Genomic DNA, 12,323 nt, shown 5'->3' on the forward strand with positions numbered 1-12,323 from the left:
TTCACTGGAGCAACAGCTGAACTTCTTGAAAGAGCTCAGATGAGGAATTACATAGGGAAAAGCTCGCTGTATATTGATGCACCTGTGGCTTTTCCTGTAACTGGCAAAACATTTGGGGAAGGGGAGGAGACCGGCATATGGAGATCAGCCAAATGGAGATCAGCATTTCCTTGTGACTTGATGGTAAACAACATAAGAGACAGGACTTTTACTGCTCTTTCCCAGTCATTCTGTGCTTTTCTGTTGGCTCTGTTTCTTGCACATACTTAGTTCACTTTTATGGTTTGTTTGAATGAGTTCTGATAATCATAGGCTTCTGGAATTCATTGACGAGTTTCTGTAAGTGCTGCAGATACGTGTTCTTTCTTTTATGATGCTGAAGGAATGATGCATGAAGGCAAGTGACTGGGTCGTTAATGGGGATGTACTGAAGTACTTCATTTTACCTTCTGTTGCACATTGGGCACAATCTGCTGTTGCCCTTGGGCTGAGATTTTCTTTTCTTTGCTGGGAAGTCACAGAGAGGACAGAACATAAGATCTTTTTTCTTATGTTTCTGCTTTCAAATTCCTAACCCTCTGATATCTCTGCACATTAGAAATGTGAATATGTATCTACACAATTAACTGAGGCGCCTGGGCTGGACAGTTAACCTCACAGTTACATTCAGCTCCCCTTCTCCGCCCCCCACTGCTCTGTATCAGAGGCAGTGGGTGGGGTGGGGAAGGCAGGAGCTGGTGCACGTGGGGAGCTGGCTTCTAAGCCTACTCCCCTTGCATGTTGGCTCCCACGGAGCCGGCTCCACCCCCACCTCCTGCTGCCTCTCATGAAGGCAGAATCGGAGGAGGGGGTCAGGAAGGAGCCAGCTTAAAAGCTGGTTCCTTATGAACACTGGCTCCCTTGTCTCCCCCCCTTTCTGCATCACTGCTTCTGATACAGAGGCAGCAGCATGGAGAGCGGGAACAGGCAAGAGTCGGTACGTGCAGGGAGCCAGTTTTCAAGCCCATTGCCTGCATGTACTGGCTCCCAATGAACCAACTAGCCTTCTCCCCCGTGCTACTGCATCCCCGCAAGCACCAGCCCCCCTGAGTGTAAACATGTAATCACTGAAAACATGTAACCGCTGTCCTGGTGGAATGTACTTACATATTTCATGTGCTTTTAGCAGTGCTAGCAGTTCTAGTGCCGAGAGACACTGACTTGCAGACAAACATTTACTTTTAACACGGCCTGTCTGTTACTCATAGTATAACTCTTGCTTGCTTTGGTTCAAGCCCCAGGCCCATGCTTCATGCTTTTTCTTTCTCCTACAACACATTTAAAAAATAAACTAATTTTAATATGCCTACTCCGCATTCCTTGAATCTGAGAGGAAAGAAGCAGATTCTTATCAATCTCATTAGCACTCTCCCCATTTTCACTTCCAACACTCCGGTCATCTGAAGAAGTGAGCTGTGCCCACGAAAGCTCATGATACCATCTACATGTTTTGTTACACTTTAAAGTGCTACCAGACTATTTGTTGTTTTTTTAAGGTTTTCCCATTTTCATGGTATATCTTGAGCAGAATCTGTTGACTGAATGAACTCTTGAGGCTTGTGGGTATTATGTATGTTCATTACAGGTAAGTAACGCTGTTGAATGTTGATAACTGAATCCTTTAAGGACAGTTAGTTCTGGCAAATAAGACAGCAGTCATGCTATGAATGGAGGTAGCTTTGCACACACAAAGCAGCATATTAAAGCGCCAGTGAAAACTAATAAAATTTCATTTGCAATGTGTTTAAATGATCTTGTTGTCTTAAAGAATTTAAGTCCTTAGTAAACTTTTAAGGGAAGGAGTTATTGAAGGTGCCCTGAAGAGAGAGCAGAATTGGGCTTCTGCCTCTTGTTTCTTTTTTGTATGCAAAGAAGTGCTGAGAGGTTGATACTCCTGCTTGGTTTTTGGCTTAGAAATATCTAAAATGTCCGTTTCCCTGTTTGTTTGTTTGTTTTTCAAGAGACCTCCCTGGAATGACCCTGAATTGTGGATTAGAAGCTCTCTCTTGTTGGGAAAAGGATGATGAATCTTGTAACAAAACAGCTTCTCTTTCAGCTGTTTATCGGGCATTTGGGTTATATAAGTATTAACAAAAAATAGACAACATCCAAAGAGTCTGAATAAAAATCACTTCCCTTTCTCATTCGAGTTTCACAGGTTTGGTTTCTGAAAAATTACTAGTTCTCTAGCTCTGTGGTTGTCAATCAGGGATACACATACGCCTGGGGGTACGCAGAGGTCTTCCAGGAGATATATCAATTCCCCTAGATATTTCCCTAGCTTTACAACAGGCTATATAAAAAGTACCAGCAAAGTCAGTATGAAGTAAGATTTCATTTAGTTACTTGTTTGTACTGCTGTATATACTGACTATACAGTGAAATATAAATACAGTATTCATAGTCTAATTGGTTTTATTTATAATTATATGCTAAGATGAAACAGCAATTTTTCAGTAACAGCATACTGTGCCACTTTGGTATTTTATGTCTGATTTTGTAAGCAAGTAGTTTTTAAGTGTGGTGAAACTTGGTGGTATGCAAGACCAATCAGACTCCTGCAAGGGGTACATTAGTCTGGAAAGGTTGAGAGCCACTGCTCTAGCTGTCCACAGTGTTTTACAGGAGAAACAGCACATGAATTTCAAATGTAAAAAACAAGCAGTTAGAAGCCAATTTCAAAGAGCCTCTGATGCTAACTTCATACCTCATAAAGAGGGAAACAAGGGCCCCAAGCTTGCCTTTCTTTCTTTCTTTCTTTCTTTCTTTCTTTCTTTCTTTCTTTCTTTCTTTCTTTCTTTCTTTCTTTCTTTCTTTCTTTCTTTCTTTCTTTCTTTCTTTCTTTCTTTCTTTCTTTCTTTCTTTCTTTCTTTCTTTCTTTCTTTCTTTCTTTCTTTCTTTCTTTCTTTCTTTCTTTCTTTCTTTTCAGTTTAATAAACGGCTGCTGAGATGGGAGAGAGAGAGAACAGACTCTTTATTTTATATCTTAACTAATCAATACTTGTTTTCTTCCCATTGACAGCACACACAAGTGTAGTTCAAAGTCTGAGACTATTAGAAGCAGGTGGGCACCCCTATAGCATCTGAACTAAGCTCCAGCTTGTCTCTCAGTCTGTTGGGCTATCAGTTCCCATCTTTCCAGCTTTTGTGACCTACTTCAATCCTCTAAGCTCACAGGCGGACAGTTTAAAAAAATGAGTGCCTGGAGGTAAGCTCCATATTTAGCCATTTAATAAGAGGCCTCAATTTAGAAAGTGCTCAGCCTCCCACAATTCCCATTGAAGCCACTTTTGCTGATCAAATGTGCTTCCCATCTAGGTCAAACCTATCAAGAATTGTTATCCTGTAACAATCACCCCAAGGTTTGCTGCCCAAGTCCTTTTCTTTTCTGGGTCAGCAGGAAACATCCACTTAGAATTGGTGACTGGGAGCAATGTTGATCTTTCACTTACATTATGTGTAAAGGTTTTTAAGTAAATTCAAGCCTGTTTGCTGGTTCTTCAGTGAAAGATGTTTTCCTTGGTCTGTTTCTTCCTGCAGGGGTGGAAGAACTGGGGGGAGGGGCACTAGCGTCCCTGGAGTGGAAACGCTGGGAGGGGGAGGGTGTTACTCCTACATAAACTCACCCACGTTTGGTGTAGGGCATAGGTGAGAGCATGACCCAGAGGGGTTAGAGTGGCTGCTTTGGGGGCTGGGAGCATGGAGTAGGACCTTATAGGTCTGAACCATCCCAGAAACAGGTCTGAACACCTGGGATCCTCCAGGTGTTCAGCTGCTCTTCACTGCCACCAAATCTCAGTAGCTCCCATCACTCCCTTCTTATTCATCCCTCTTATCGGCAAGAAACTCCTTCCCCCATCTGCATTCATGTAGCAGATTCACATATCTGAATTATACATCCAAACCCTCTCCATCTGAGAATAATATTAGAGAGTCCAGGACATTGCATTTGGTTTGGGCATAGCCATATTTTCTCCCTCTTGCATTAACAATTGGCTGAGAGCAGCTCACTCACCATTTCAGATTTCCCATACTTGGGAGTGAAAAGAGGATTGGAAGAGTTTTTAGGACACAAATTATGCTTAGGCGCAGGGGGACTAATAATCATAAACATCCTGGCAGCATCCTGGTTCTCCAGCTGCGCTCTGCATTTCCAAAGAGATCAAGATTTTCCGTATAAAAATGCATGACTGGCTTTTCTTTGCAGTGTCTTCCTGATAAGCGCAAGAAATGCATGTAGGCTGAATCAGACCTATGTGCAGTGTCTGCACACAACCTTAACCATTTGTGAGTGATGAAACACGAGGAGGACATAGGAGTAACAGCAGCACTTTATCCTTTGTTAGCACCCTCCATCCAAGCTTAATCCTTACAGTTTATATTTGAAAGGCCTGTACTAACCCCATTTTCCAGATGGGAAAACTGAGGCTCGGGGAAATGAAATTCAAACCTCTGTAAAAGTGGCCATCCATTCTGGAGCTCAGTCTGGGGGAATGTCTACACTGCAGTTAAACACCTGTGCCTGGGCCATATCAGCTGACTCAAGATTGCAAAGCTCAGGCCAAGGGACTGTTTGATTGTAGTGTAAATATTTGGGCTCAGGCTGGAGCCCAAGCTACAGAACCCAAGCCCAAAGTCTACCTCACAATTAAACAATCATATGTTATTAACTGCAGTGTAAACATACCAAGAGACCTGGTTTTTCAGAGATGCTGAGCACCCACAGCTACCATTGACATCTGTTGGAGTTATGGAAGCTCAGGCCTTCTGAAAATTAGGCCTAAGGTGCTTCAATTTAGTCATCCAAAACGTGGAGACTGCTTTTGAAAATCTGGACCTAAATGAGTTGACCAAAGTCATGCAGCATGTCTGTGGCAGAGACAGAACTTACATCTCCAAATGCACAAGCCCTGTATCATTGGTTGGTGCAATCTGATGGTGATAGGATTATCTGTGATAAATTTACACACTGTTCCTTTATTCATAAAGTAGAAAAATTACCCAACATTACTCAGCTCCTTAACTCAGTTTAATTTTTGGTTTTCTTCATTTAATTCCTGACTCTGGGGTGGGGCTGAGGATAAGGGATTCAGTATGTAGGCTGCCCCTAGGAGAGAGGACTACCCTAGCTCTCTCTCAGTGCAGCAGCTTAGGGCCAGGTAAGAAGCACCTCTCCATGGCCACTGCAGCTCCAGCAGGCACAACTGCATGTCCGCTCCTGGGGCAGATCCAGATTTCTCTGCCCCTTGGGCTCCCCGGCCAGGGTGAGGAATGCAGCAAACTGTGCACTTTCCCCTCCCTCCCTGACAAAGGGAAATGGCCAGCAATGTTCCCATACGAATTGGGAGGGATGAGTTTTAGTGCCCCCCCCCCATTAAACAGCACCTGGAGGTAGGAGATTTGGGACTAAGGCAGTCTCAGTGCGGGTGCTCCCAGCCAGAACCTTTCACCTGCCTGGTGCTTGTCTGTTTTCTGTATGGTTTTATGAGAATCCCATTCTGGGCACATGCCGTTTTCCTGGCACAACCAAACCCTTACCTTAGTTTGGAACTTATTAGTTAAAGTTATTAGAGGAAACTGCCTACCAAATTTGGTGGTCCTAGTACTTATCATTTAGAAGGAGTTCTTGAACAGACAGACGCATAGACAGACTCTCGCACAAACTCTCTCAAATATAGAGTAGATGATTTGTTTTCTGCCACATTGCATGTGACTGTTTCTGTCAAATTACACATAGCAGGGACTGGATATCTGTGTTTAAAGCATCTGGCTTTGATGTATACTTTTTTACTGAAATGATACAGCATGGTTTCTCATATTCATAGACGAACATGCTGCAATCACTCAATTATAGTTTGTCTAATTCATTATTTTATTTACTATTTTTGAGTAAAATGCCATCAAATTTAACTTACTTGTTTTGATTTTTTAGGATCTTGTGTCTTTCTCTCTCAAGGATGGTGAGTATTCTTTTTTTTAACAAGTTTTTAATATAAACATATTGGTTTCACATACTGTAAAATATCTTATTCCGGAGGTGCCATTATAGCTGTTACGTTATCTCTATTTTTTTAATGCCAACAGCCCACTGTTTCCTTGCTTCAATGTTAAGAGAACCAACTTTTGTATTGTAATATAAATGTATAATAGTAACTTACAGTTAATTAATCTCTCCTGCTTGTTAATCGTCTGATCTCACCCTGACCTACAAATCTCTTTACATTATGGCTTAATACACAAATGTGTCTGATGCCAGAAAAGTTCTGTAGCTAACTAATGAAAATGCATTTTTTGAAGAGGCTTATGCAAGGTAGGTGCCCAACTCCTACTGAGAGTCAATCAGACCATTTTGAAAATCTCAGTCTAAACTATTTGTTCTACAAGTTACTTGAAGCACTAGCTAAAACGAAGGCCTGACAAGGGAATACATTCCTGATCTCCTGCGAAGCCTTTTCTAAACAAATGACAACGTTTTTGTTTTCTTTAACAAGCGAATGTTTTGTTGTAAATTGCAGGAGGTGGATTAAATTACTAGAATTAAATTATTAATGATATAAAGAATTCCTTACTGTAGCAAAGTCTGCATGTCAGATCAATGGTTGCACTTTGCATCTGTGTTTTCAATATACCTTTCCATAGGATTGAGGTTAATTTATTGTTATTAAGACTCATCCACATCAGGACAAAGTGGCTTTTTTTCCCCATTGACTTTCTCAGTTTATTTTTGATGGAAAAGTGGAAAATTAGGCAGCTATTACAATGAAAGTTACTACATTCCTCAGTCTAACTTAATACAAAGTAGTATTTTCATGTCATCGCTTCAAAAGATGGTTTTTCCCTTTGGGAAAGCAGAAACCAAACTGTAAGTTATCAGAGAGGCAAGATAGCACCATGATGCTAGTTCTAGCTTCAGTTCCCTGTTCTGCCACAGACTTCCTGTGTAACCTGAGCAAGTCACTTAGGCTCAGATCTGCACAAATATTAAGGTATCTAATCCCAGTGAATTCCAGGTCAGGCGACTAAGCCTATGTAACTATAGATGCTGTCATTGCTCATAACATTATCCAGCTCTTTAGTTTTTCTGTGCCTCAGGTTCCCATCTGTGAAATGGGGCTACTAATCCTTACCTCACACAGATTATTGCGAGAATAAATATATTAAAGACTGTGATATGCGCAGATCCTAGGGTGATTGGGGTTAGATAAATACCTAACCTAAACAGATAGGTAGGTTAACAACTGTCTGTGAAGTGTCACCTTTGTATCACAGACTTGCTCCATATTTCAAACTGGTATCTTCACAGGGACACCTTTAAAATGTAATGGCATTTTTCATGCCAGAGTGCTCCCAGAATACCTTATAAAAAGAAGAGGCAGATGCTGTGGGGATATGCACATAAAAGGAGTAGATCTGGCACAAAGTGTTTACAATCTAATATGCTTAAAATATCTTTTTCTTTAGCACTCCTGCTTCCCAGCCTCAGAGTGACTTTTTACCATTGAATGCTGTCAGATTGCCTTGTCCATTCCTTCTGCTCATGCAATAAAGAATAAGTACAAACAGCTGTCAGCCATATACGTATACCAAAGTTAGCTTGTAGCTAGATCTGTTTTTATTATTCAACTCCAGTCTCTATTGGAAGAAATGAAAAGCACTGAACTGGTATATTTAGAGTTGTATTTAGACAAAGTAAAACATCTTGCATTGTCACTTAGATGCCTCGTTCCCCTACAAGTCTGTTTAACTTTGATTTTGGCACTGGTCATGCTGCAGCGTCTCCCTGCTGAGAATGAAGTTCTCACCCTTTTCTCCACAATTTCCAGTTCTTTCTACCAGCTGTGAGAGGGCGTAGAGAGGTCCTGCCACAATCCCTGCAGTGAAAGGGGTGGAGATCCTTTGCCACATAAGCACTCGCTGGTTACAGTGAATCTCTGCTGACAGTGAGTTTTATAGGCAAGGATTACTTCACTATAAGTGACTTAGATGGGCACGTAGGTACTGATCCTTAGCTGTTGTCATTGGACCTGGGCTAATTTACTTCAAAGAAGCTAATGAATCCATAGCCCAGTGCTTTACCATGTACTAACAGCTGAACCCTTATTTCTCCCCAGACTGTAAATATGCTGGCATAAGTTGAAAGGACAGACAATGCTATCTCAGTATTTAATATAGTCACCACCCAGAACAGAGTGCAACATTTGCTTTTTGATCTGACACAATTAAAACTGGTCAATTCTGTTTCCTTCTATTTAAGGCTATTATGATGCCCGAGCACGGGTGCTGATCTACCATGTCACTTGGCTGCTGAGAATCCCTGTAGAAGAACTGGAAGTCTTGGAGGAATCTCTGCTTGAGAGCTTGAAGGAACAGAAAGAGGAAGAATCAGAGTAAGGACGTTTGTAATCAGGCTTTGCATTTGCTATGAGTTTAAAGCAGGCTCCTCTCCCAGCAGAAAACTCATCATGAGTCACCTGCAGTCTAGTCGGCTGTGTCTAGACTGGCAAGTTTTTCCGGAAAATCATCTGCTTTTGCGGAAAAACTTGCCAGCTGTCTACACTGGCCACTTGAATTTCCGGAAAAGCACTGACGATCTCCTGTAAAATCATCAGTGCTTTTCCGGAAAAACTATGCTGCTCCCGTTCGGGCAAAAGTCTTTTTCCGAAAGACTTTTGCCCAAAAGGGCCAGTGTAGACAGCATAGTACTGTTTTCCGCAAAAAAGCCCCGATCGCGAAAATGGCGATTGGGGCTTTTTTGCGGAAAAGCGCATCTAGATTGGCCACGGACACTTTTCCGCAAAAAGTGCTTTTCCGGAAAAGCATTCGTGCCAATCTAGACGCGCTTTTCTGAAAATGCTTTTAATGGAAAACTTTTCCGTTAAAAGCATTTCCGGAAAATCATGCCAGTGTAGACGTAGCCATCCAGTCTCTGACACTCCCTCTTGTGATCCTTAGCTAGTCAATTATGGCTTGATTTTTTTTCTGGAGGTGCTCTTATCTCCTTTGGAGGTGTGAATACTCATCATTCTGAAAATATGGGCACTAGGGCCCAACCCTGCAAGATGCTGAAGGCCACCCAGCACCTTCCAAGATTGGGCCCTAACTTCTCTGCTTCAGTTTCTCCATCTATAAAATGTGGATAGCAACCACTCAGAGATCTGAGGAGGAGGACCGAAGGTGGACCAAGTATTCTGCATTCATTAGAGCAGAACCAGTTTGGCACCAGCAGAGAATGTGGCAGTATGTTTGTAAAGCACACTGATGCTGAAAACCACAAAGAGCTAGTGTCTGCCATCCTCACTTTAGTGTATAGCACACTAGTTTACAGACAGTTTTGACTATGACAATTGGAATTCTTACTAGTAAGGCCCTAATCAGTGTAAGTAAAGGTGGAAGAGTGAAGCCCCAAGTAAGTGCTAAATATTTTTATAATTGTTGTTCAGTCCCTGTCAAATCCCCATCTTTGCAATAATGCCTCTGACACTCTGATGTTACTAGACACTTTTAGCTTTAGATCCTCATCTGGTGACTTTAATGGAGCTACCCTAGTTTACACCAGCTAAGGGTCTGGGCCTGGAGTTAGAAGAGTGTGTAAGTGCCTAACAATGCAAATAGATACTGGTAGAATTTGATTTCAGTGGGAGTTAGGTGCTAATCATTTAGTCACTTTTGTAAATCTTGCCAAGCACCTATCTCCATCTTAAGGTGCCCAAATACCCATGTAAACCTAGCCCTGTGGTCTTGATATTTGAGGGTATGTCTACACTGCCACCCTAGTTCAAACTAAGGTGGCTAATGTAGTGGGATTTAAATATCCCAAGCTCTATTTGCATGTTCCCGGGTGCCGCCATTTTTAAATGCCCGTAATTTGAACTACCTACCTGTGGCTACACGTGGCACGGACTAGGTAGTTCGAATTAAAGCTCCTAATTCGAACTACCGTTAAACCTCTTTGCAGGAAGAATAACGGTAGTTCGAATTAGGAGCTTTAATTCGAACTACCTAGTCTGTGCCGCATGTAGCAGCGGGCAGGTAGTTCGAACTACGGGGCATTTAAAAATGGCGGTGCCCGGGAACATGCAAATGGAGCCCGGGATATTTAAATCCCGGGCTTCATTTGCAAGTTCGAATGCCTACATTAGCCACCCTAGTTCGAACTAGGGTGGCAGTGTAGACATATTCTGAGATCATTAATTTCACCATCATAATATTAATCTTCATGATGAAACTGCCAAAGCACTAGAACCCAGGGGTTGTGCAGGCTGGGGATAAAGCGCTCTGTACTTTAGTTGTTGTGCGGAGGGAGCAGGTGGAAGTTCAGCAATATGGTGGCTGGTAAGTTTATTTTAATTCACTTGCAGGAAATCTGTTTAAACATAACTAATTTATTAGCTTAATCTAATCAAGTGCTAATAAACCTGTTAATCAGTATTTGTGACCCAGCGTTGTTTAGACGTTGCTGTGGTTTTCTGAACAGTTGTCTCAATAATTTCTTGTTAATTACATTATTATAAAAATGAGTAGTCCAAATAATCTCAAAGGTTGTGAATGGCTGAGGAGGACTGGGTTTTATTGGAATCCAGGAGCAAGGGTTAGTATTGATGGATTTTTTTCGTGCTGCGGCTGATAGAAATGGGTTCAATCCCAGCTGCTAGAGTGTGAGAAGGCACGTAATGAGGGTGAAGTGTTTTGATTAGTTTACAAAGTTCTTTACCTTTCAAGATAGTATTTCAACAGTGGGGCTAATTATGTTTTGTTCAGGCTTGAGACTCGGTTCCTGGGGCCTGATCTTGAGAAAACACAACCTAACCCAACAGGCATTGTGCAAGTTCTTAGGCTAGTGCTGCCTGCAGAATTGCATTATTATACTTTACAAGCTTTGCTTTGAAAACTTCCCTTTAGGTGCTAACAAACAGATCATAGGTAAGAGGAGTATTAAACGTTAATGGGGGGAGTGGGTGATTTAGGAGATTGGAAGTTGGGGTACAGAGCCTCTCAAGTTCACTTCTAAGTCATTGGTTCAAATCCAGCCATGGTTAGTCAGAACTAGATATTATTACCATTTGAAGTTTTTTGAGCTTGTGTGAAACAATCTGGTGTCAATATAACACAAATTACTGCCATAATTTGTCCCCTTGTTGTCAATCTCAGCAGATAGGCCCCAGAGACTAAATAAAAGGATGTGGAAACTAAGCATAACATTTATTCCTAGAGGTGGTCCCTCCAGATCTCGGCTGAGGAATATTGGTGAGGGGTAGAGTGAGGAAAATGGCGTTTCCTGCTTCCTACCCAGACTTTCAATAAAAAGCCAATATATTTGCTAACGCTCTGGAAGAGGAGTACATGGCTTTGCTAGGCATAGAAAAGAGAGCTGTCCAGTGCATCTCTTCGCTTGGATCTATTCCAAGAGATCCTTTTTGGTTAACCTCACCTTAGATCCCTCCAGTCTTTTGTGGATTCCTAATGGCTTGTGTCAGTGATAGGCCTTATAGTATGGAACTTGCTTCTGACTGTCATAGCCCATTCCGTACTTTTCAACAGCTAAAGACTTCTTTTCCCTAAAGTATGCTGTGGTATCCTCACAGCCAGCCCCATATTTATAGCCTTCCTTTCCCCCTTTTCTTTTTTGTCCATATCATATTTTCTCTTCTCTGTCCAAATGAGCCTTTTAACCCACTGTCTCCCTGGTTGTGTTTGTGGTATTTTAAGCGATGTGTCTTGGTCTTATGATGATGATGATTTCTGGTGTGCTCTTATGCTGCTGTTCACAGGCCTTGTCACAGAACTGCATGGGTCCTTCTCTTCCTATCCACTTCCCATATGTGGCCCTGCACTGGTGGTGGGTAGATCTAGATGGGGGTGGACAATGCAAAATCATCCCCCACTGTAACCTCACAGAGTTTCCTAGGAAAAGGAGTCCCTCATGAAAGTGTACTGCCTTGTGATTTTTAAAGGGGACAGAACTAGCCAGCCAAGATTTTTGGCAGCCTCTGCAGTTTTACTCTATACTTGTAACAAAAACGGTTTGCTTCTTTATCTTCTGATGCAGAAGCTTTGGCCAGTGGCCCAGTTACATGCACAATTAGATTTTCAGTATGGGCATCTGTGACCTACTCAGGGCACAGTTTAGAGCAGGGCTACTCAACTTCGGAAGCTCACAGCACATGCCGAAGGCCGCAACTTAAATGTGGTTGCATATACATGCAAATATATATGCAAATATACGCAAATAGCTTCTTTCATACTGATGGGCATGAATACAAAGATTAAGGCAACACTACACAACA

At 42.0% G+C, this 12,323-nt stretch overlaps 1 protein-coding gene across 2 annotated transcripts in view; it reads left to right on the forward strand.

Moving 5' to 3' along the window:
* The window catches only part of TMCO4 (transmembrane and coiled-coil domains 4), a 101,053-nt gene that overhangs the window by 20,184 nt on the left and 68,546 nt on the right, over positions 1-12,323 (forward strand). For both annotated transcript variants that reach the window (XM_075906593.2, XM_075906592.2), the window contains exons 4-5: positions 5,972-5,999; positions 8,294-8,426. In XM_075906593.2, the coding sequence (XP_075762708.2) occupies positions 5,972-5,999; positions 8,294-8,426 (161 nt within the window). The remainder of the gene's footprint in view (positions 1-5,971; positions 6,000-8,293; positions 8,427-12,323) is intronic.

The sequence above is a fragment of the Pelodiscus sinensis genome, chromosome 24 (assembly GCF_052426305.1).
Source record: "Pelodiscus sinensis isolate ZL-2025 chromosome 24, ASM5242630v1, whole genome shotgun sequence".
Lineage (NCBI taxonomy): Eukaryota > Metazoa > Chordata > Testudines > Trionychidae > Pelodiscus > Pelodiscus sinensis.